General features: G+C 38.1%; 1 protein-coding gene across 3 annotated transcripts in view; it reads left to right on the top strand.

The window, feature by feature from the left end:
- LOC136250262 (TATA-binding protein-associated factor 172-like) overlaps window positions 1-19222 on the top strand; it is a 35701-nt gene extending 16479 nt beyond the window's left edge. For all 3 annotated transcript variants that reach the window (XM_066042443.1, XM_066042442.1, XM_066042441.1), the window contains 26 exons: window positions 1893-1960; window positions 2020-2110; window positions 3147-3223; window positions 3323-3440; window positions 3641-3856; window positions 4507-4605; window positions 6455-6599; window positions 6650-6750; window positions 7227-7346; window positions 7511-7592; window positions 7978-8126; window positions 8372-8589; window positions 8715-8787; window positions 8862-9013; window positions 9070-9147; window positions 9207-9270; window positions 9320-9385; window positions 9553-9694; window positions 9831-9961; window positions 10029-10148; window positions 10203-10345; window positions 11017-11175; window positions 11230-11307; window positions 12270-12399; window positions 18740-18831; window positions 18887-19222. In XM_066042443.1, coding sequence (XP_065898515.1) covers window positions 1893-1960; window positions 2020-2110; window positions 3147-3223; window positions 3323-3440; window positions 3641-3856; window positions 4507-4605; window positions 6455-6599; window positions 6650-6750; window positions 7227-7346; window positions 7511-7592; window positions 7978-8126; window positions 8372-8589; window positions 8715-8787; window positions 8862-9013; window positions 9070-9147; window positions 9207-9270; window positions 9320-9385; window positions 9553-9694; window positions 9831-9961; window positions 10029-10148; window positions 10203-10345; window positions 11017-11175; window positions 11230-11307; window positions 12270-12399; window positions 18740-18831; window positions 18887-19169 — 3195 coding nt within the window. In that variant the 3' untranslated portion in view covers window positions 19170-19222. The remainder of the gene's footprint in view (window positions 1-1892; window positions 1961-2019; window positions 2111-3146; window positions 3224-3322; window positions 3441-3640; window positions 3857-4506; window positions 4606-6454; window positions 6600-6649; window positions 6751-7226; window positions 7347-7510; window positions 7593-7977; window positions 8127-8371; window positions 8590-8714; window positions 8788-8861; window positions 9014-9069; window positions 9148-9206; window positions 9271-9319; window positions 9386-9552; window positions 9695-9830; window positions 9962-10028; window positions 10149-10202; window positions 10346-11016; window positions 11176-11229; window positions 11308-12269; window positions 12400-18739; window positions 18832-18886) is intronic.
- Window positions 19223-23598: the final 4376 nt, after the last annotated feature.

Below are 23598 nucleotides of genomic sequence, written 5' to 3'. Positions count from 1 at the left end.
AGAGTAATATAATCTCTTTGAGGTGTTTCCCACTCAGAAGGGAGATATCAGGGTCCCAATTCGTGTAGGTACACAGTATATATAGGCTGAGAAATAAATGTCAGCTATGCTGTTGTCGCTGCATGATCTTCATCGTAAACAGACACTTTTTATGGGGTTTTTTTCTAGTCAATTTTATCTGAGTTCAAGTACACTTATGTAGTTAATGTTCACCTCCTAAGAAAGATGGTCAATATGATGGGTAAAATGGTCTTATTAATGAGGTCATGAAACCTACTTGACTTGGTCATTATCATATAGTACGCAGTACGGTGGTGCTGTATATTGGGGTTTGCACTTTCTCAAAAAATATTAACCAGAAACCAGCCTCCCTTGGCAGGATAAAACCCAAGTGTCTTTAGAGTGGCCAAAAATGCTTCCAATAAGTTGCTACAGAACTTTTTAAAAAGTTGTTCTGCAGAATTTTCTACTGACTTACTACTGTAACTGCCTACCTTGATTTTTCACTGTTAGACGTCGCTTTACATGGTCACTATAATGAGGTAGCCAGTAGATAAGGTTTTATTGTATGAATGAAGAGAACTTCAATAACCTGATGTTTGATAGTGTGGATGTGCATGGTGTTTGCCTTAAAACTTTGTACCGTCTATGGTATACACATTAACCAGGTGATTCGATGTACATACATTCTAGTTTCAACATCATCCAGTGAATGACTACAACCCCATGTATATAGGAAGTTCAAACTGTAGCAACTAAAAGATAGTCAGATAAAAACCTTTATCAATAGGAAAATACTACCATAGTTTAATAATACACCATCTGTGTGATGTACACAACTAGACTAAGAATTTGTTTAAATTTAATGTTGGCAATGAAAAATTATCTAACACCAAATTTTATTTCTTCTGCTACTCAAGATCTAATCTTTTAAGGGGGGAATATTTGCAGTGTCCAGGATAAGATTTTCGCAGATATGACAAGTCAGAATGTTGTCTTATGATTTCTTTTCCTGTTAGCTCACAAACTGTGAAATTTTCATCTTTGAAATGTATATACAGTATATACAGTATGCAAAGTGAGATAGTCAAGACACTTGTTCTTGTAATAGTGTGCACATCTTTGGACCTCCGAAATCAGTAATAAGAAAGGACACACTTTAGCGTAGTCTCAAGGTATCTGAAGTTGCTACTATAATATGCCATCCCCCAATTTGGTGCTATTGTGAGAAGTGTTATAGACACTTGTTAAGTCATGAAGTGTTGTCTACAGCACTGGAGTGGTGCAAATGTGATGTGTTATGAGGTGAAAATTTGACTGCTAAATTCACAAGGTGAAAATGTTATAATATGATTTTTTTGCGGCCACAATATTTGTCCCAATTTTAAGAAGGTCATGTTTGTTTAAAGGCACATTATCAACTTTGGCTAATGATCACATATACTTACAGCAACGCATCAGAGGACGAAGGGATGTTGATATTGTATGTGTGCTGGTATTTCCTTGTACAAGAAACTCTGTTCCAGTCTACCTGACTGTCTTAATGGAGATTTGATGATTTGGTGGTAATTGGGGACAAATGTCCATGGCTCACATAATGGATAAGATTCAAATGGGACTTCCATGTTCTCTCACCTTCACTCGTGAGGCATGATAAAGCCCTTCTGTGGGAAGTCCTGCTTGTAATACCACATTAAAAGTATTCCTGGGTTAACATACAGTACCAATAAAAACAAGCACCTATTATGAAATGTGTGTGCATACATACATACGTACATGCATGCGTACATGCATACATACATACGTACATGCATGCATGCTTGTGTGTCTTATGAGTGTGTAGTGTGTGTATGTACTGTTTGTGTGTGTGATGTGTACTTATCCTTCAATAGATTCTCTCTATTACAATGCAAAGCAAAGGCTTGAAACCGTCTTCAGATATAGGCATCCAACAACAAAGGTACAAACTCAGCTATTACTCAGAAAAGTACATATTACTCTACAAACCTGTTCCACCAGTGGTGCATTTAGTGTTGATGCTGCCAAGCAACTGATTAGTGATGACTACCAACAGTTGGTCAGTATCGAACTGTCAGCTTCAGAACAAGAGGTATGTACAAACAGGCTGTAGGACCTGGTGTTCTACAGACCTTCAGCACTTGTGCTGTAAAGCCTTAATAAATAAACTAATGTCCATTTGGTTCCACATGGGGTACTTTGAGATAATAAGTTACTCTCTAGAGTTCCTATGGATACATATACATGAAATTAACAAGGAGAACCTGACTGCCTGGCAGACTCCTGTAAGTGTTCGAGCGTTAATCGGATGGCTGCTGCCCAGGTCCAGTCATGGATTTTTTCTCCTTTCTACACCTTTTCAAACATAGCAACTTTAAACAGTCTATAGGACCAGGTGTCCTACAGACCTTGCTGTAAAACTATAATAAATAAAAATAAAAGTACCATAAGCTGAGACTAATTTCTTGTATGTTATGTTGAAACGAACTCCCTAATAATGGACACCTTGATAATCAGGACACTTACCTATTGTCCCATTAATTTTGCAGTAGAGTACACCCCTGAAATCAAGACAATATGTGCAATTCATAACTCCTGATAAAAGAGTTGTAGTGTACACTTGCTGTATTTTTATCAAATTATACGTGGGGTCAGTACTCCAACTCTGGGCAGAGATGAGCAACACACAGTGGAAACTTGACCCTCTGGATATAAGACACTGCATGTGCGTTTATCATCTCATATACTTTTACTTTGGACTAAGGGTAATGACTGGCCGGTTCATTAAGTGTCTATTACCACATTACATGGTTTCCCAAGCATGATATTTCTATATCATAGGCCACTGAATCTTGTCTAAATTTCATCTTCAAAAGTGTTTGCCAGCAATACTTGCTGGAGGGCTGTACCCTCAGTGGCTCAGTGAAATTTAGTACCCTCAGTGTTGATTATCCTTGACCACACAAAATGGGGGGGAAACACAGTAGTACTTAATGTAACACATTTAATATAATCTAACAAATTATTAGTACAACTCTGTACATGGTACAATAAACTATTTTTTTTATATGGAGTTTATTTCTTTATATGGTAGTTTGTTGATGGTGTGGCCTCTTTTGATGCTGTAGGAGTTTGAGGAGAAGAAACGAAATGTTTTAGCAGCCCTTGGACAACTACAAGATGAGAACCAGAAGCTGCACACAAAGTATATAACTAACTACAGTGTGTGTGTGTGTTTGCATACGTGCGTGCTTGCTTGCATGCATGCGTACTGTGCAATGATATGTGTATGTTGTGTGGTTAGGGTGCATAACTGCATCGCTGGTGCCATCATCTCACTACGGAAGCTCCCAACAAAACTGAATCCCATAATCAGACCAATCATGGATTCCATTAAATTGGAACTTAACTCAACACTGCAGGTACCTATTCACAAGTGTTTTATGTTTGGCGGTTTATTTGTTTGTTTGTTTGTTTGTACTTTTTTCAATGCTTTCCTAGACTGTTTGTTTTTTATACTGTATTTATTTCACTCATATGCTTTCTAAAAAATTAATATGTTGATGCACGCTAGTTGCCATGTGCATGACATGCAGGGACATGTTGGTGTTGTTTTCTGTAGCAACAAGCAGGCATATGGCTTTGTGCATTGTTGGAGTTATGCAAGGAGCGGACGCCGTGCCCTAACCCGAAGATAATCAAAAACTTGTGCCAATTTCTCTGTGCAGATTCCAGCCACACCCCTCCAGTGGTGCCACAGGCTCTGCAGGTCAAGGAAGGGGTGGAGCTGTGGACATGGAATATTGGAATTATCACACTAACCAACCACCAATCTAAGGTACAGTACTGTATACAGTACGGGCAACCTGGGACAACCAGTGGTATCCTGATTATCAATGTGTCCTGATTTCTACATCAGTTTATATAGAAGGAGATATTTATGTACTTTTTGGCACTCTCATTTTCAATAGTCCAAGAGCACCCTCACGATCCACACACTTAATTAGGTTCCAAAAAGTATCCCCTTAGTACACAAAATAAAAACAGAAGACTCTGAATATCAGGACACTAATGTGTCTACAGTGAAACCTGTGTATTAAGGACACCTTGGGACCAACCAAAAGTGTCCCTAATTATCAAGGTGTCCTCATTTTCCAAGTCAGTTTACATGTTAAGGGATACTTTGGGACCATTACCAAGTGTCCAGATTATACAGGTGTCCTCATTTTCAAGTGTCCTGATTAACAGGTTCCACTGTAGTTCTAATGCAAAAGTGTGTGTTTCCATGTATGGAATAATTTTTTGAAGTTGTGCTTGTAGATATATCAAGTTACACAGTGTGGTCTGGTTAAAATTAAATATACTTTATTTATTTTCTATCTGTGATACCTCACATCAGCAGTTGGGTTATAGCCACATGTAATGAATATTATAAATATTTTATTACACCAGTTGGAATTAAATTCTTTTGATTGGTTCTTTCTACAGACCAGTGAGCCCCACCCTCACAGAGGCAGCAGGAAGATATCACAACAACTGAAGGAAGCTGTCAGCACAGCAGAGGACAAATCTAGTACCAGTGGAGATGTTAGTATTCTGTGTTGAAGTAAAAAAAAAAGCCAGTTGTACGTACATATCTCTATTCTCTTCATTGAACAATATTCAAAAGCAAGGGGATTTCCCAGATTTGTTTACCTTATATGGGTGGTGAGAGGGAAGCTGACAAATTTGGCATAATAATATTCTGTTCACAGTTAAATAGAGTTTAAAGATTGAAGTGCTACCCATTTGCCACTTTTCTTCTACAAACACTTTTTATTGTTCTTTTCCATTACACATTTGAATGATACTTAAATTTCAATACAAATGGTAATTCTTACATCCCAAATTTTTTAGTACAATATCCCATTGAGCAACCAAGTGGATGTTACATTGTAAGTTCATCAACCAGTGGATTGTTCCTCTTTAACCATCCCATCTTAGCTATCATCACTTTATACATTGTTAACAGTGTGTAGTTGAAAGCATTTGGTTCGTTGCCACGATGGTTGTGATGGTCAAGCTGCCAACTCCACAGTTCAACACAAAGTTGAAGACCCTGTCATCCTCTTCTCTGATGTGCTTTGTAACTGATCACAAAGATTTCCCTCACAGGGCCACAAAGCCATCCAGCTTATCCTCACCATTTCCCTGAAGTCACACACCATTGCAAGACACACACACACACACACTTACTGTACACACATGGCCTCTATGTTTAACCTACAACTAATACCAGGTAAGCCAGCTAACTAGCAAAGGAAATAGAAGTTATGCAATCTGCAATTTCACTGGTAGATTTGCAGACATGAATATAAGTGCTGGCTTTCTACGAAAGTCTTATGACATTGGGATTGTCCTTGTGGTATACATACCAACTAACCTTGAATGTAACCAACAATGATTTTCATGGTATATGACAGAGGAAATGTGTTTGGTATTGCTGTAGCTTTTGATGGCTTTACTTGCTTCACTGCTATGTCCTGCCATTTAACCAAGAATTAGAGATCAAGTTTCATTCAGTGATGGGTAGCTGCTGTTGTTGTCTTGGCTGGTGATGGCAGTGTGTGTCTGAGACAGAGAATCCGGAGAAGAACTCGTGAGGTGGTTCTTTGTCTCTCCGGAACCTCCGGCTCCGACACACTCTGCACACCACTGAATGCCAATAATCCTCATCCTTCCTTCTTCTTGGAACTCTAGACATAACACTATATGACTGTGTACTAGTGCTTCTTTTCTACTGTATAAAAGAGTCCAGCAAGTTGTCCTTTCAAATTGAGTATACATCAGTAGCAAATCCTTTCTACCTATCTTGACTTTCTCTCTCTTCACTCTGTCCTTCTACTGCTGCCTTCACTGCTGTTCAACTAACTGACTGACTTGGTAGTAAATCTCAAGGTTTTTATATAGCAGAGTGATGTAATGTCATTGTATGGCTTTACTCAGGAAGTTGCTGATGCTATACACAGATTATCATCAACCAACTTCCTCTTTTTACTTTCATATTTCCTTAGTTCAGGTCACCCTCTCTCAAGTTGCCAATGATACATAACTCCTTACCTGGAAATTACTGTATGACAATATTGTTATTGTTCATAATATGGTATACATTACTTTGCATCATTCAATTGTATTGGTAAATATGCTCACAAGTAATTGAGATAGTTTCAATAGTTGGGGAATGAAGGTATACAAAGTGTGAGGAAATATTGTCAGAGATCATTGAGTATTCAGCGACCATATTGTGAGCATGTTTCTAAGCTTGCTACAATTCAAAACTTCCCTAACCAAATACAACTCGGTTACATTTTAGTGTGCATGTTTGATTAAGTGTTACAGAACCATCGTTCAAGTGTCTTAGGGGCCATGACTTAATAAGTGATGTTGTTTTGTGAAGGTATCTCAAGTGCAGAGAAGAGGTGCCGTGATAACTGTTGGCAAATTGGCGGAACATTTTGGGTCAGAACTATTCTCCACCTTACCAAACCTCTGGAGTAGTATAGTCCAATCATTAGAACGACTGCCTCAATCAGTTGGAGATGGTGAGATGCAGTAACATGTTTACCAATGCCCATATTTTGTTGTTATGTAGTCTTGTCTGAGGCTGTGTTGGTTAATGTCACTAGCGCCTTGCATGCCCTTCAGGTATTAGAAGTTGTTGTTCCTGTCGCCGATGACAACCTAAAGCCACAGGTGAACATGATATGTGTTTTGTAGCTCAAAGAGGGTTGGTCATGTACCACACGAACCACATGTTTTGAGCTAGTGTTCCAAACATTAACCAGTGGGTTCTTCTGAAATTTTATTCTTCAAACCACCAATAACAAAACAGTGCTGGCTTGTGAATTTCCAGTAACCTCCAAATCCTAGGGCTTATGTTATGGTTGTAGAATCTTGTGACAGAATGGCCAGGTGCCTGTGTTTCTCCTAGTAACACCTATTTCACCAATTACTCTAGTGTAAAGCCTCACTATTCAGTTCCTGTGGAGCTATGTTTAGGACCTAACTTGACATGGTCACTATAATGAGGTAGTATTATAAATGGGGTTGTAAAGTGCACCTTAGCTATGTTTTGGACTCGTGTGGCCACTATACACATGAGGTGGTATTGTTAACAATATTTCCACTTGGTGATTTTGTTTATCTTTCTGTATCCCATCAATGCACAGGTGCTGTCATTGTTGCCCAAACTATTGTCATGCGTTACGAGCAACTTTACCGCCATAAGACATATGGCAGCCAGGTGTATTTCTGTGATGGCTAACTCCAGTGTACATAGAGTACTGGAGGTATGTGAGTTTATATGTATATTTGTTGTTTAATAGCAGCAGCAAAACTATCCCATTATGTTGGGACTACACTAATATTAATGCTGTTGAAAGTAATCATAATGTGGTAAAGGATTTTGCAATTGGTTGTAATATTATTTTTGTGTGTTATATTTTTGTTACAGTTTATTATCAAAGAGATTGTTCCATTGATGGGGGACGCCAGCAGTGCCACCAATAGACAAGGAGCTATTGAAACTATTGGCTGTATCCTGGTAACCACATGCATGTTATTTGAAATTCAACACGTCGCCATAGTGGTAAATGAAACATCAGCTATTCAATGACACATTGTTTATTTTGTAATGCTATATACTACGATAAGTTGAACAATGTGGCATTGTGGTTTATATAAACTGGAACCCTCTCTATATTGGGACTGTCCTAATTTAGAAGGTGTTGTGATTTCAGGAATTTAGAAGGTGTTGTGATTTCAGGAATTTAGAAATATGACAGTGTATACAAGTGTGTCCACATTTCAGGGTGTCTTTTTTGACTGTATTAAGAATATATTAACCTACCTATTCAGGGGGTTGTTTTTGAGTGGGGTTCCAGTGTAGTGTTGTGTTTTCCCTTGACTCGACATGGCTAGGTTTGCTGGAGGTGGCTGGAATGAATGTATTGTGTTATGCTGTCTTGTTGGTGATGCCTACACTTGGAAGAATGAGTGACCAGGATAGTCATGTCAGACTAATGGCGTCACATTGTTTTGCTAACCTTGTGACTTTTGTTACAATGGAGGTGTGTGGTGAGAATGTATAGTGTGTGTGTGTGTGTGTGTGTGTGTGTGTTATTGTGTGTGTGATTGTGTGTTGTGTGTGTGTGTTTGTGTGTGTGTGTGTGTGTGTGTGTGTGTGTGTGTGTGTGTGTGTGTGTGTGTGTGTGTGTGTGTGTGTGTGTGTGTGTGTGTGTGTGTGTGTGTGTGCGTGTGCAGTGTAGTGTAGTGTATATCCTGTGTCAACTGACTGCTTAAATCTCCCATGCAGGCTGGTGTGGAAAGTCCTGATGAAATGTCTCAAGAGTTAAAAGAACGGAGAGAAAAAGAGAGACACTTTCTTGAGCAGTTGCTGGACACCAGCAAGTTATCACAGTACAAGGTGCCATCTATTGTAAAGGCAGAACTGAGGAGGTACCAACAAGATGGCATTAATTGGCTGGCATTTCTCAACCAGTACAACCTTCATGGGATACTTTGTGATGATATCCTGTATGCATAGTGTGTGTGTGTGTGTGCGTGCATGCGTGTGTGTGTGTGCGTGCATGTGTGTGTGTGTAGCGTGGTGGAGAGTAGTGTTATGAGATTCCTTAACCCATATTGTTATCACATATGGGATTAGGTAAGACACTACAAGCAATATGCATTGTTGCTGGAGACTACCAGACAAGAAAAGAACATTATAAGGTATACACTTTAGACTACACATTGCCCATGCCCTGTAGTAACCCAATAATAACACTAATGTGTCTTTCATTTAGGCCACAAAGAATGCTGATTGTAAGCCGTTACCTTCATTGGTAGTATGCCCACCTACATTGACTCCTCATTGGCATTACGAAGTCAACAAGTTTATAAATGACAAGCACTTCACTACCTTACAATATGTAGGGGGACCCCAGGAGCGGCACATGTGGGTTTTTAGCAGTGACCATTTCCATGTTTGATAGTATTTTTCCTTAATACCAGGCTGCAGTCTAAGTTATGTAAGAATTCATTGGTAATAGCTTCGTATGACATTGTTCGGAATGACATAGACTTCTTCAGGTAAGGCAGGAAATTGTGTTTCCTGTATTTCTAGTAAATTGTTGTATTTTGAAATACAGTAAGATTAATTGGAATTACTGCATCCTGGATGAAGGCCATGTGATCAAGAATTCAAAGACTAAAGTATGCTAGTATGCCTATAGCTTCTGTGTACACATTTCATCACCAACAGATAACTAAAGCAGTGAAGCTGCTGAGAGCCAACCACCGACTTATCCTGTCTGGAACTCCTGTACAAGTATGCTGTGCCCATAAACTACTTAACTAATTTTACAGAACAATGTTTTAGTGTATATGGTACTTACTCAATTTGAGATAATTCCACTAAGACTCAATAGAAGCACCTGACAATTTATTACATAATGTTATTATTTATGTCAGTTGAAGTTTCGGTTTTGTTTTTAGAACAGTGTGCTGGAATTGTGGTCACTGTTTGACTTTCTGTTACCGGGATTTCTTGGGACTCAAAAACAGTTTAATGAGAGATTTGGGAAGCCGATACTGCTGAGCAGATATTCAAAGTCTTCATCAAAGGAACAGGAAGCAGGTATTGTAGTATGTATGTACACACCTGTACAGTTATTGAACAACTTATTAAGTATGTATATACGCTAATGTAAATTGTATTCATAACATCAGTACATGGCTTCTAAAGTTTTCAATTTTTGTTTTATCTTATACAGGTGTACTGGCAATGGAGACACTACACAAGCAAGTGTTGCCTTTCGTGCTACGGAGGCTAAAGGAAGATGTACTTGATGACCTCCCTCCTAAAATCATTCAAGATTACTACTGCAATCTCAGCCCTCTACAAGTATGAGATAAACATTGCTCTGTCACTTTGCCCCCACATTGTTTTATGTGGCTGCTTCTTGTTTAAGGTGGAGCTGTACGAAGACTTTTCAAAGTCACAAGCTAAAAAAGAAGTTGACAACATTCTGATGGTTGAAGAGGACCAACCACAGAGCAAAGTGACAAGCCAGCAGACACATGTTTTTCAGGTGTGATTAGATTGATAGCATAACTGTTGGATGTTGAGAAATATATTTTTCCAGGCTTTGCAGTATCTGAGAAAAGTTTGTAATCACCCACTACTTGTGCTGAACCAAAAGCATCCACTATACACCAGAATTACAGACAATATTGATCCTGACAGCTTGACGGACATTGAGCATGCAGCAAAAATGGTTGCCTTAAAGTAAGTGGAGGCTGTGAGATAGTAAACTTTCTTGTCTTACCCCCTGGTACCTGTGGAGGCTGAAACATTACTGTTCTATGAACAATACATACTATTGTTGAGAAACCCACCACTAAAGTTATCATGTAGTGTTAGTGTGCAGTGTTGTGTACACACTGGACCACCACACCCAAACATTGGCCATGTTGTGTTAGGAGCGTCCTGTCATAAGTGTGTGTGGCTAAACAAAGTTTTGTTTCACAATAATGTTTGTAAAATAATATAATTGTCAAAAGAAAAGGAACCACAGTGTGATAATAGTTCTTTGCTACCTTGTATACATAACTGGGAAAAAAGTACCAAATTTTGTTATTGTCTTTGCACAGGTGAGATATTGGTGAGTTTAGTCAATGATCCTAGACCTAAACATCCTTACTGAATATTGTACACATTCAATTGTTTTCATGCTGCTTTGCACTGAAAAGTTTCCCACTAAAAAATTCTGTCATCATAAGTCCTCCCCCACAATAGGGGCTTGTGAGAAGGCCTGTTATACAGGTGGTCATAACTCTAAGCACAGAAACTATTCTACACTATAATAAATACACGTACTGTTGTATTGTATAGTACTTGTGAAAGATAAACTGCTAGTTCAGGTACGACACTTTACAAGGTTGTTTATATGTTTACAGGCAGCTGTTACATGAGTGTGGTATTGGTGTTGGTCATGAATCATCTGGTGAAGGAGACTTGACAGGGTCTTCTGCTGCCGCTGCAGTTGGACAACATCGTGTGCTGGTCTTCTGTCAACTCAAGTCGATGCTAGACTTGATTGAAGTGCATCTGTTTAAGTAAGGGAACTCTAATTGAAAATGTGTACTATCTAATATTCTGTACTTGTTAAGGGCCCAGATGCCAACAGTGACTTATTTAAGACTTGACGGATCACTGCCATTAAACCAAAGGTTTAAAACAGTTACCAGGTAAGATTGTCACTGATACATGATAACACAAGAGTGCTTGTGCAATATACCTCGTGCACTGAAACATTTCGCAAACGCTCTTGTAATTCTAATTGAAACACCTCTTGAAGCAAGTTAATTGTATACTGTACTGTACCAATATTAGCCCTACTCAATTATAATCCCATATTAGTATTATAAGTCAGGCACTTGTGATAGAACTACATACAAATTGGTTATAATCCTTATGGGCTACCATTAAAACCCTTCAGTATTAAATATTCAGCCATTAAGGTGATTTTCTTTTATTATCCATTGTCTTTTGTCTTTACTTGAAATGAATTATCATAGCTAATGATAATTTAATGGATCTATTGATGCCATAACTGTGTTAGTTAGTCAACCATTGGATGATAATTGTTGTGACTATGAGGGGAAGGATGTAATATGCATGTAGTGTTGTTCTAGTCATGGACAATAGTTTTAGAGTACAAAAAGTTTCAGTTAGTATTAGTACTGAGAATAAATTGTGAAAGTAGTGATGCTGGTCGTTGAACTAGAGCTGCTAAACTTTAAATTTTTGCTATACATCAGAAGAAATAATCTTAGTTACTATAGTTTAATTTTTCCACTATATACTGGGTTTGTTTTGATTGTATAGCTAGTATCCATATACCCGTGTCATTGCCTGCAATTCATGCATATGGAAAGATCCCTCTCTGCCTGTCTGGTATTGCTACAGCTGTGTCAGAACCACCACAAGAGTTGGAAGTTCTGCATCACAGACTACTCAGTTTGTAACTGGAAACAAACAAAACACTGTTCATATGAAGCAACGAAGCTTTATGGTTTGAGTATATGCCATGTGTCACTAAAATGCTTATAATGTGTCAGATAATGCATCAGATAGTGCTTAGTTAACTAGAAATTCTACACTTAGAACACCAATGTACAACCCATTCATAACAACATATTGCCTACAGGTTCAACAATGATCCATCCATTGATGTGTTATTACTAACAACACAGGTTGGAGGGTTGGGGCTAAACCTGACTGGAGCTGACACGGTCATCTTCTTTGAGCATGACTGGAACCCTATGAAAGACTTACAGGTGTGTGTTACTGACATGATGTAGTATAGTATCAAAAAGAACAAAATATTATTAACTTAAAAGTGAAGTAGAGTTCCAGAGATAAAAAAAGTGAAATGAGATGATGGTAGTAGCTATGAGGGAAAATTCCTTCTTGGCACTGTAGCAATGTGGGAAAATCCCTAAATTGACACAGCATTTTTAGCAGTGCACTTCGCTAAACGTCATGTGTTACTTTCCCTTCTTTTTGTAAACAACCAAGATATCTTCACATTATGTAGGTATAGCTGATGTCTGTGTATGTGCTTGTCACATCTCTAGTACTTGAATATTTTGTAGTTTTGTTGCCCTGTGTAATATAGACAAGTCAACTTGAAAGTGCATCATGTAAAGTGTAATGCAGCGATGAACTGACAAGTTCATTATTGACAAGTAACTTTTGTTATGTTATCATACAGTGTGGTAGTACTCTGTAGTAGGGAACATGAAGGTTTGTGTTTTCCCTCTAGATATATCAACTTAAGTAAGCATCATCTTTCTTTATGACAACTTGACAATGTAACCAAGTCCAAACATGACTTCAGAGTGACCTGAAATGCTTTAGATAAGTTTATTTATTATCAGAATATTATCTGATGTTTTCAGATCAGCATAACTCATTAGTGGCTAACTCTGTATATTCAGGCTTCATTTTTTAAGCTAAACATTACTTTAGCCAAACATGCCTTTTGGCATACTGCAATGCGTACAGGTATATCATAGACTGACTTTGTCTTCCTTTACGCCCCATTTCTTTTTGCCTGCAATTTGCAGTAACATATCAATGGCTTCATGTGTTGTATATTACAAAAAGCCGTTAGGTACATATGTTACCATCTAACTTACAAAAAATATGACACCCAAATGTATAAAAAACGAAAATAAAAGGTTGTTACAATGGGCATTTGAACCACAGACCTCCAGCCTGAAAGGCAGCATTCCAAACCACTTCACCACTGCTACTAACTGGCAACTCTTCTTATTTTCGCTATATTTAAATGTTACAAAAGTAAATCACTATATCTAACCCATACCCCTAATGTTTTAAAATGTTGTCCTAATCCTACTAGCGCCCTTCCTAATTCTAGGGGTGGTTTTCCTAATCCTAGGGTTTCCTAATCCTAATGGCAGTTTTCCTAATCCTAGGAGCACTGTAGGAACGTTGCTTTTAACCCTAGGGTACTGTTCCTAATCCTAGGAACACAACTTCTAATCGTAAGAGCGAAATTATACGAAATTAAGACTTTAAAAAAACGAAATGAAGACTTTAAAAAAACAAAATGGTAACATACTGTACCGGCTATTGTATATTGCACGATACTGAAATGAGAATTGTCTGTGATTTTCATACCAGACTTCCAACAGTCAAAATAAGTGAATTGACCCTCTGTAAGTTTCATGTTTTGTTATCAATATGTAGGGCTGTGTTATGGGCAGAATATATATATATATACCATGATCACGTGAAACTTCAAAGGCACTGCTGGTTGCATATAGGGCATATGCACCCCAACACACAGGTGAGTATATATATACCTACCTGAGGTGAGTATATATATACTCACCTGGGATGTCACATGACACATTACTGTGTCACGATTACGGGCTGATAGCCCGACGTGGGCGGGCGAATGATGCCCACACTAGCATGACTAATCACCCAGATGACTCAGGCTAATAGCCTTTGTCACGCTAGGCGATCAATCACCCCAGCCAGTACGAGTCCACCCACTGGACTCATTTTATACCCATACCTAGCGACTTCGATGATGGGTGGCAGCAAGTAACGTTGCTCCTACGTTTGTTGATATGAACGGACAAGTCCTGGCGATATACGGAGATATGTTTACTAAGTCCCACAATCAATTTGATTCTTCATTGTGAGAGCTGAATTGTGAGAGGGACGTTTCCAGCGTGTCTACCATGCCAAACTATGGCAAATTAAGTGTAAGTATATACTTTAAGTTGGTTTGTGTGCGTATGGCTTGTTAGTAAGTAATGTAGTGCGGATTAAATTAGAAACATGGTATATATCATATGAACCACTTCGGTGTATTGCACTTATATACACCTCGTAGCCATGGTTTATATATTACATATATATGTACCACTCTGCGTGGGCAGTTCAAAGGCCCCACCAGTGCCATAATTTGTATATGGCACTCTTGCAGACCGCAACGAGTGCATTGTAAGTTATAATGCACCGACCGCAATGCAATATACAGGTATTGCACTGGCTGCGGTTTTGTTCAGCAATGCACAAGTGCCGGCAGCCGAGACTGCTGCAACACCTCACCTAATAGGTGGAGAAACACCTCACAGATCACTCAAATTCTTTTATAGCCTGACATGTAAAGGTCAATTGTGGGCCATAACGTCACCAATACGTATAATGTTTAACAAGCAGCCAATGGCGATCGAAAAAGCCAACGCGGTGGCCACAACTCTAGTCTACATATATATAAACATACTTATATACCTTACTAGTCTGGTGCCATCTTAGCCCAGATTAAACTGTAGTCTACTTCGACAATGACTCAATAAAACTATTGTATTCTAAATAATACTCACCTCTACGTTCGATTGTGGTAACCAGTTTTTGTCATGCCACCAGATTCGAGTTTAGCCAGTGTAAATAGTAAGAATATCGTTTAGTAGTTAAGTTTTGTTTACTTAAACCATCTATTAGCTGCTTTTTTTCGCTCGAGAGAATCACTATGGCGATTAGTGTGGCTGTCTGGCGCTTATTCTATATGGCAATTGAGTGATCACGCTAGAGCACTATATGATGAGAGTCGAACAATGAATGCAGGTTAGTGATACAACCCATAGCGTACTAGCTTTCTATATCTCAGGTGGCTGCAGTACTATAGAGGGAACGCCATCACAATGTTCGGCTTGGTTACCCACAATCGATGTTAGAAACCTGGCCTTTATAAGTGTTACAGCTGTCTTGTGAGACTCTCCCCACCTATTAGGTGAGTGGTACATAACAGTTATACAACGTGCACTCATGCTCTGCCTGTATAAACGCACTTGCCTTCGGGCCTAACAGCCCTCAGGCTCGTGCGTTCATATCAGGCAGAGCACTCGTGCCCGTTGTATAACTATGTAATGAAAACTAAGTGAAACAGCTATTTGTTACATGTTTTGTCATTCGAGTTTATTAGCCTCATACATTTGACACCATTCTCTTATTATAGTTCATTGATGATGGCTAAGGTAAGGACTTTCAGGTAATGATCCTTCTTGTGTAAGCACTTTGTATTGTAGTGATCCCTACTAGGTTGTAAAACCTTTAACAATAATTAGCACACAAAGTTCACAAATAGTCTGCTAGAATACTCTTTGTTAATTGTCTGATACATGAATCGTATCCACCCTACTCAATGATGTAGCATAAAAAAGACAAGGATGTGTCAGAATAAGGAGATGAAAAGATAAAGATATGACAGAGCTCATTGAGCAGACATTTTCCAAAGTCCTGAATTAGTCATTTAGTCTTGTACCCAACCGCTTTTTTTTGGGTGGGAGGAAAAAGCGCGTTGTTCAATTACTCTAATAGAACAGTTATTTACCCTAATAGGTGAACATTAATGACAAAATACTGTAATAGAACAGTCATTTTTGGTGTTCAGATAATCGAGGTGCTTGGATAACTGAGATTCAGATAAGAGGATCCACTGTATAATGATCGAGTTTGCCACAAATAGCAGAACACTGTGACTACAACCTTAAACAATTTCCCACATGGTATATATAAGACCATGTCTCAAGTCTTTTATCATCACTACATTAGAAGTACAGGCTACAACAACAATTCCTGCAACAATATACAACACCTTTTCCCCCACCCAAATACAAAAGGGAAAAAGCAGTCTGGGTACGAGACTATTAGTCATTAGCCTGTACTTCTAATGTAGCAATGATAAAAGACTTCTTATATACCATGTGGGAAATTGTTTAAGGGTGTAGTCATGGTGTTCTGCTATTTGTGGCAAATTTGATCAATATACAGTGGATCCTCACTTATCCAAACCTCAGTTATCCAAACACCTTGATTATCCGAACACCAAAAATGATTGTTCTATTAGAGCATTTTGTCATTAATGTTCACCTATTGGAGTAAATGACTGTTCTACTAGACAGATGCTAACAGCATCATGGGGTGAGCCTGAGTGTATATTTTTGAAGTATTGATGGCAGTGAAACCTACTGAAAACAGTGTAAGGAATTCTGGAACTGCATAAAGAGTTCATAATATTTTATGGAGGAGAGTGTCTAAGAATCAATATATAGCCTGTGCAAAATTACTATGTACACATCTGCAAAGCTTTCATTGATGATATGATAGGTGTTGATAAGGTCAAGTCTTTGATCTGAGAGTATTCTACTTTAACCATCTCTTTCCACGTTCCCCCCTCTGTGTTGATGCTTGGTGCACATTCTGTTGGTGTGGCGGATAAGTTCCCGAGTCATGGAGAAGACTGAAGACAATAGGACTTCTCAATTTCTAATCAACTGCTATGGATGTACAACGGGTTAATGCTGCATCTGTGATGGCAATTATCTCATCGTCGCAGAATTTGCTGCTCTGCCCACAAATTGTTAATTGGCATGAATCTATATAGCTATAGGCAGTGATTTTGCTGAATCAAGTTAGACACTTTCTCCCACACAAATATTATGAACTCTTGGTTGCTTATATTATGAATCGTATAGCTATATAAACTTTTTGAGCTATTGTATTATATATGATTTTAATTATGATTTTTCATGAGACAATTTACAAAGTGTAAAGTTAAAATGGCGGTGATGGGGTACTTCTTGATGACAATGGCGATGGAGTGCTGCTTGACGATGAATTACTCCTTGATGATGGCAGTGATGGAGTGCCCTTTGATGACGATGGTGATGGTGTGCATGAATTACTCCTTGATGGTGGTGGTGATGGAGTGCCCCTTGATGGTGAATTACTCCTTGATGATGGTGGTGATGGAGACAAATATATAGTAGCTACAAACAATAGCAACACTGACTTACAGTAAGTTCGGGTGGTACTGGACCTGGATTCGTGTTTTTGTCCACAGAATATAATTTAGGCATGTGCTTATTATTAGTGCATCTTCTACAAATATTCATGACATCAACAGATATAGAGGGAAAATGTTCCATACAGACTGAACAAAATGAAGATTTTAAACTTAGCAGGCTGTTATGAAATTCACACATCTTTCTAATGATGGCAGGATCATTAAACGAAGGAAGTTCGCAATTGAATGGCGCCAGCACAGTTTGCGGAGATGGTTGGGACGTGCTAACGTGTACATTTCTAGTTCTTTCAAGTCTCCTCATCATTGCAGCTCTTTGATGCTGCATATATACGGTTTCAATGCCTTCTCCTTTCTGCCTCTTCACGAGCTTCTGCATCCCTTCTTAGCCTGTACTGCTCCCTCCTACATCGAAGACGTTCCTCCGTATCCATTCAATAGTTACACGTGGCCAGACATCACTCACATGGCATAACAGTAATCTACACCAATAACTCTCGTGATATGAACCATTACACATACCAGATATGGCTAAGCAGTAATCTACGCCGTTAACTCCTCCGTGGAATGAACGATTACACGCACTTATATGGACTATGCACAGTGTATAAGGAGAATGGTCTGGAAGCACGTGTAAGGTATCTGCTTTATATTGTAATTTATTGTAAACATGTCCATTACACTGCTGACTCCTAGTGTGGGGCTTGCCCCAATTAGAGTAATTGAATGAAGCTCTGTATATAAATTAATAGGCTTCAGTTATTTGAACAATTTCACTTATCTGAACACTTTTGGATAACTATACAAACAAAGGTGTTCAGATAACTGAAGATCCAGCAGCTATTTAATTAATCTCACTTCAAACAATTTAAAGCGTTGATACAAAGAATGAATCCTTTAACTATCATTTCTGTATAAAGAATTATTATGCTCCTATAAATGTATTGCCTCATAGTAGGGCAAACCTAGTGTGTCAAATCCCCACCATAAACCACAGGTGCAATACAGAGATTTGATGTTGTATAGAAGGTAGCAACAAAACATACTTATGAGCTTGTCAAATGCCTCATGGTGGGGACAACAGTGTCGTTTCAATTCCCCAGTGGAGTAATTGTATTTTAAATGCTAGGTTTGGCACTGGGTATATAGTAAGACTCTTCTGTGAAGAGTTTGTTCATTTCATAAAAAGATTTTTAATGGCAACATTTTAAGTTTTGTTTTGGGATTCCCTACTACTATTATACTACTGATGGTCAACTGTACTGTTGTAGGCCATGGACAGAGCACACAGGATTGGACAGAAGAAAGTTGTGAACGTGTATCGTCTTGTGACAAGAGGAACGCTTGAAGAGAAAATCATGAAGTAAGAAATGCAACATTCAATTTCTCCCAACTTCAATGCTAACTTTAACCCTTAGTCTTCAGCAGTTCAAGTTGAACATTGCTAATACAGTTATCAACCAAGACAACTCCAGTTTATTGAGTATGGACACATCACAGATGTTAGATCTGTTCAGTTTAGGGGGAATGGCTGCAAATCCTTCTGTGGGTGGAGCTGGTAGCAGTGACACACCCTCTTCAAAGGACATTAAACCTGGCTTGAAAGGAATGCTAGAAAATTTGACAGAACTTTGGGATGATAGTCGATATGAGTCAGAACTAAACTTATCAACCTTCATGCAGTCATTAGGAAAACAGTAAACTGCATGTATATATCTCGTTAGTTTTATTTATTTATTTATCAACTTACTGTATACAGTCAGGTTCATAAATTGCATGATCAAAACCCTTACCATAATTTGTCTTTATTTGGTGTTGTAATATAAGTATGCAATAATTAGGGCTATGCAATAAAATAGTAAAACTAAATCTTGATAACCGATACTATCTTGACTATGATGTAATATCATAGGACTGTTTTGTTAGCACATGTAGCTTTCTGCCATTAATGTTGTATACATTGGCTCAAAGAACTTGTGTCACTAGCCACCAACGCTGATAATAGAACAGTCACAAAAATTTTAATTCAGTTTAAATGATGCCAGTAGATATTTACACACAAAAAAAAAATTTGCTAAGTGCATTGTGGTAATATTCAAGCTTTCACCAGTAAAACTGTTTTTTTGTTTTTTTTCTCAATAGCTAGCGTTTCTGTACCATATAGCTACAACTTCCTTGTCAAATTTTTTTGGTAAGTATATATGTGTAGCAGATGCCAACTGCCTGCACCCCCTGTGTATACTAGTATGATCTGTAGCTTTATGTGTATGGTATATTTGGTTCATAAGCTCCTGTTGCTGGCAATAGTGCAATAACAGTGGTATATATTTATTTATTTATCTGTGTGTACAATTACCACTTCAGCATATGGATGATTGATTATATTTGGTATCTGAATATATGCTGCAGCTGGACATGCAGCCATTAAAGTATTTTGCTTTATATAATCAGGACACACATTATGGTTTGTTGTGTGGCCAATTCAAGGAAAGCCAATGCATATGTGAGATAATTATACAGTGCGTGTACATGTGTTTGTGTGTGTGCTGTGGATGATAACATTATGTCCACTTCTTAGTTGGAGTCACCGTGTGTTAACAAAATTGATAGACTTGCTGTTGACTTTTGTATATGTTTGCTCATTTTCAGCTTCATAAAAGCAATGGAACATACGAAGACACTTTAATTGTTGTGTTAGGACTTTTTTTGTGACATTTAGAACAAGACGTGTGACGCTTTCCCTTGGTAAGCGAAGTGTACAATTGCAACCATTATTAGAGTGAAGGTCACTCCAGACCAACTCTTTTAGTAGTTCTATATTTTGATGAAAGTTGAGTGATATGGTAAACAGCCTGAATGGAAGAATGAGCACAATTAAGGGTGCTCACGGATATTTGAAGCCATACAATGCATGATTTTGTACTGTCTCTTATAACCAGACAATGTGTAAAATGTATCCATATAGTACTTATATTGGTAGTGGTTCCCTTTCTCTTCAACACAAACCAAACAGAATTTCGCTAGCCTTTACCGTCCTATAACTACGTGAAATTCTTTCCAGAGTGCTTAAATCGAAACTAGTCCTTCATCTTTACCACTAGAGCGCTGGAAATTGCACTAAATATACTTAAGGTTACAACTCGCATATCTATGAAAAGTATTAATCCATAGCACCTTAAGTGTTGTTTTTCCAGTTAGGTCAAAATGTTGCACCAATTGCAAGTCCAAGTATGATTGTGATATGTATCTGCATGGACACACTGTTTTGACTTCATCAAAGGAAAAGATTACTTTGTTGCATGTCATTGAGTGCATCAAATGAAGGTTTTGCCAGCTAGCTTCTTGACACAGGAATCAGGCAGAATGACTAGATCAGTGATGATGTGGTCAAGAGGATGATGTTAAAAGATCATAAGACTGTGATAAATGAAGAGAAATCCCCTGTTTGCAAAGGTAAGATCTATCAGAATAACAATATTGAACACAGGTTATTGATGGTCACGTGAGTTTCTCATTCTCATGTAGCTGTCCCTTCAGTGCTCAGGCTATATAGCTTACTCTTTCCATTTCAGTGAATAAAGCCCAAAATATCTACTTAAAAGTGTTACTTTCATGTTTACGGAAGTTCTCTGAGGCATGAACGAGATGACACAATTGAGCCACAGTCAGGTGAAATTTGGGATTTTAGGATATCACAAGTGGTCTGGAAATTTATCACAACCATCAAAGAGAAACATGAGGTCTTTGCCTCTATTCTCGAAGAGGCAGTCATTACAAGTATCAGCAATTTGTGTTGCATTTTTGTGCCCTTACTGAGCAGTAGGGGTCATGGACCGATGTAGCTTGCTGATCATGGAAGGCTTTTAATATTAATTTGATCATCACTCCATGCACTTGTCAGGCTGAAGCTGTGTCTAGCCTTTAGTGATACCACAATATGAAAATTTTAATATCACGATAATCACAATATCGATAGTCACATATATTAAATGAATTGAATATGTTAATTTTTTCATAAGACAAGTTTTATTCAATAACAATAATTTGACGAAGTTGATATTTGCTTTTTATGCATCACCACATGTTGCCATAGAAACAAATATCAAGTCTTTTCTCACTAAATAATTTGTGTTTTTCATATCATGATATAGATTTTTCTCCATCATGTTTATCATGAAATTTCTATCATGATTATCACAATATACGATATATCGTGGCATCACTACTAGCCTTAGAATTGCATTAATTAATGTCTGAAGGCATCATGCAGGCAGGCAGTAGTCAGTAGAAAAATCTGTTTTCAAAATGCTGTAGCAACTTGTAATATCTGAAGCATTTTTGGCCACTCAATACTTTTGCACGGGCTACACACACACACACACACACGCACGCACACTAGGGACCCGCTGATTATGCTGGCATAATAATGAGCATAATAGGTGCTAAAAGCATTGAACATAGTGCTAGCATAATAGGCAGAACACTTGTGCATTACCATAAATTCTTGCTTATCAAATGCATATCACAGAAAAAGATCGATATACTCTAATATTAATAGAAAGTCAGAGAATGATCAGACATCCGACTGTTCTATTAGAGTATATCGATCTTTTCTATGACATGCATTTTGACAAGCAAGGATTCAGAGTCTGTAAAGGATCACTAGCTATTATTGTTGTGACCTTTTTTTTTTTTTTTTTTTTTTGGTCTTCAACTGTTTTTCAGCAAGGTGCCCCCCCCTCTTTCCAAACTCTGGATCCGCCCCTGCATTATTATGGAATAATAGGATAGATACAAGAATAAAAAAAAAGGAGAACTTTTTGGGAGGAATAGCATACAGAATGTTGTTCATATTAGGAAAAAAGTTACAAAAAACTACTGCAATGAGAGTGAACCATGGTTAACAAGTAAGAAGCCATACCACACTCTATGCATTTCACTTTCCAATGTTGCAAGAAGTAATAAATCCCCTGAAAGGAATATTTATTAGAAACGGTCACAATAAAAATTTTGTAAGCGCGTTTTATTGGACATGCTTAAACATGTTATGAAATTGTACATTACTTGTCATGGATTATAACCCTTCAAGATAATTAAGCAGTGGGATGTTTCATGAATTACTGATCAATACTGTGACCCCATGAGCAATCTTTCTACTGAGCAAAATTAAGCCCCGGCACTTTGTACATGCTATGATACATTACTTGTCATGGATTATAACCCTTCAAGATAATTAAGCAGTGGGATGTTTCATGAATTACTGATCAATACTGTGACCTCATGAGCAATCTTTCTACTGAGCAAAATTAAGCCCCGGCACTTTAAGTGTTGTCAAGAGACAGTTTGATAGTATTATAGCAATGTTTTTACAAGTTTTAGTGTTTACATCCAAGGATCATGAAGCTTGAAGCTTCACCCTTGCAAGTTTCAGCCTTTTTTTGAAGAATAAATATTATAAGCGCTAAAGTGCGCGCACGCGACTTGGGAAAATCATCAAAGTGGGCGCGGATCGGTTATGGCCTTGCCAGTGGTGTGCTGCACTTATGAAAGAAAGAAGATTTTCGTGAACTTGCGATCGGAAATGACAACAAGAGATGTAATCGCTGAAGCGGCAAAACTTCTCAGTATATCTGCCGAGCGTGCTGTCCGCTTGTCTGCCGTACGAGGAGGAGAAGTGTTGCAACCAGATGTCGCCTTTCGGGATGCGATTAGTGGCACAGATTATCGAATTTACCTCGTCCAGCTGTCACGTGACGCGGAGGATGATAAACGCGTCACCCGGGAACGAAGGTGCACAACAAGCTGAACTGTCATGACTGAAATTTGGGAAGACCACTGATGAATCTTAAGTCTCAAGCGTTGTAACCCGGCATTTCTAAGTTGTACACAAAACTAATTAGAGTGGGCAATTTTCCATTTCAAGTTTTGTTTGTTTTCTTTTTGAGCTTTAGTGTAGTGTGAATGTGTGTTGTTTCAGTTTGTAGCCGTTCAAAATTTTTCAAAGAGACTAAATCTATACATAAGGTCAACTGTAATATGTACATGATGGTCATGTTGAGTTTGTACATTATCATTAAATAATATGCATAATATACTGAGTGGAAAACTCTTCATCTTGTTCAAGTTTCTT

Source organism: Dysidea avara, chromosome 3, assembly GCF_963678975.1.
Source record: "Dysidea avara chromosome 3, odDysAvar1.4, whole genome shotgun sequence".
Classification (NCBI taxonomy): domain Eukaryota; kingdom Metazoa; phylum Porifera; class Demospongiae; order Dictyoceratida; family Dysideidae; genus Dysidea; species Dysidea avara.
Note: the sequence above shows the minus strand (reverse complement) of the source record. Positions and strands in the feature narration are given on the sequence as shown.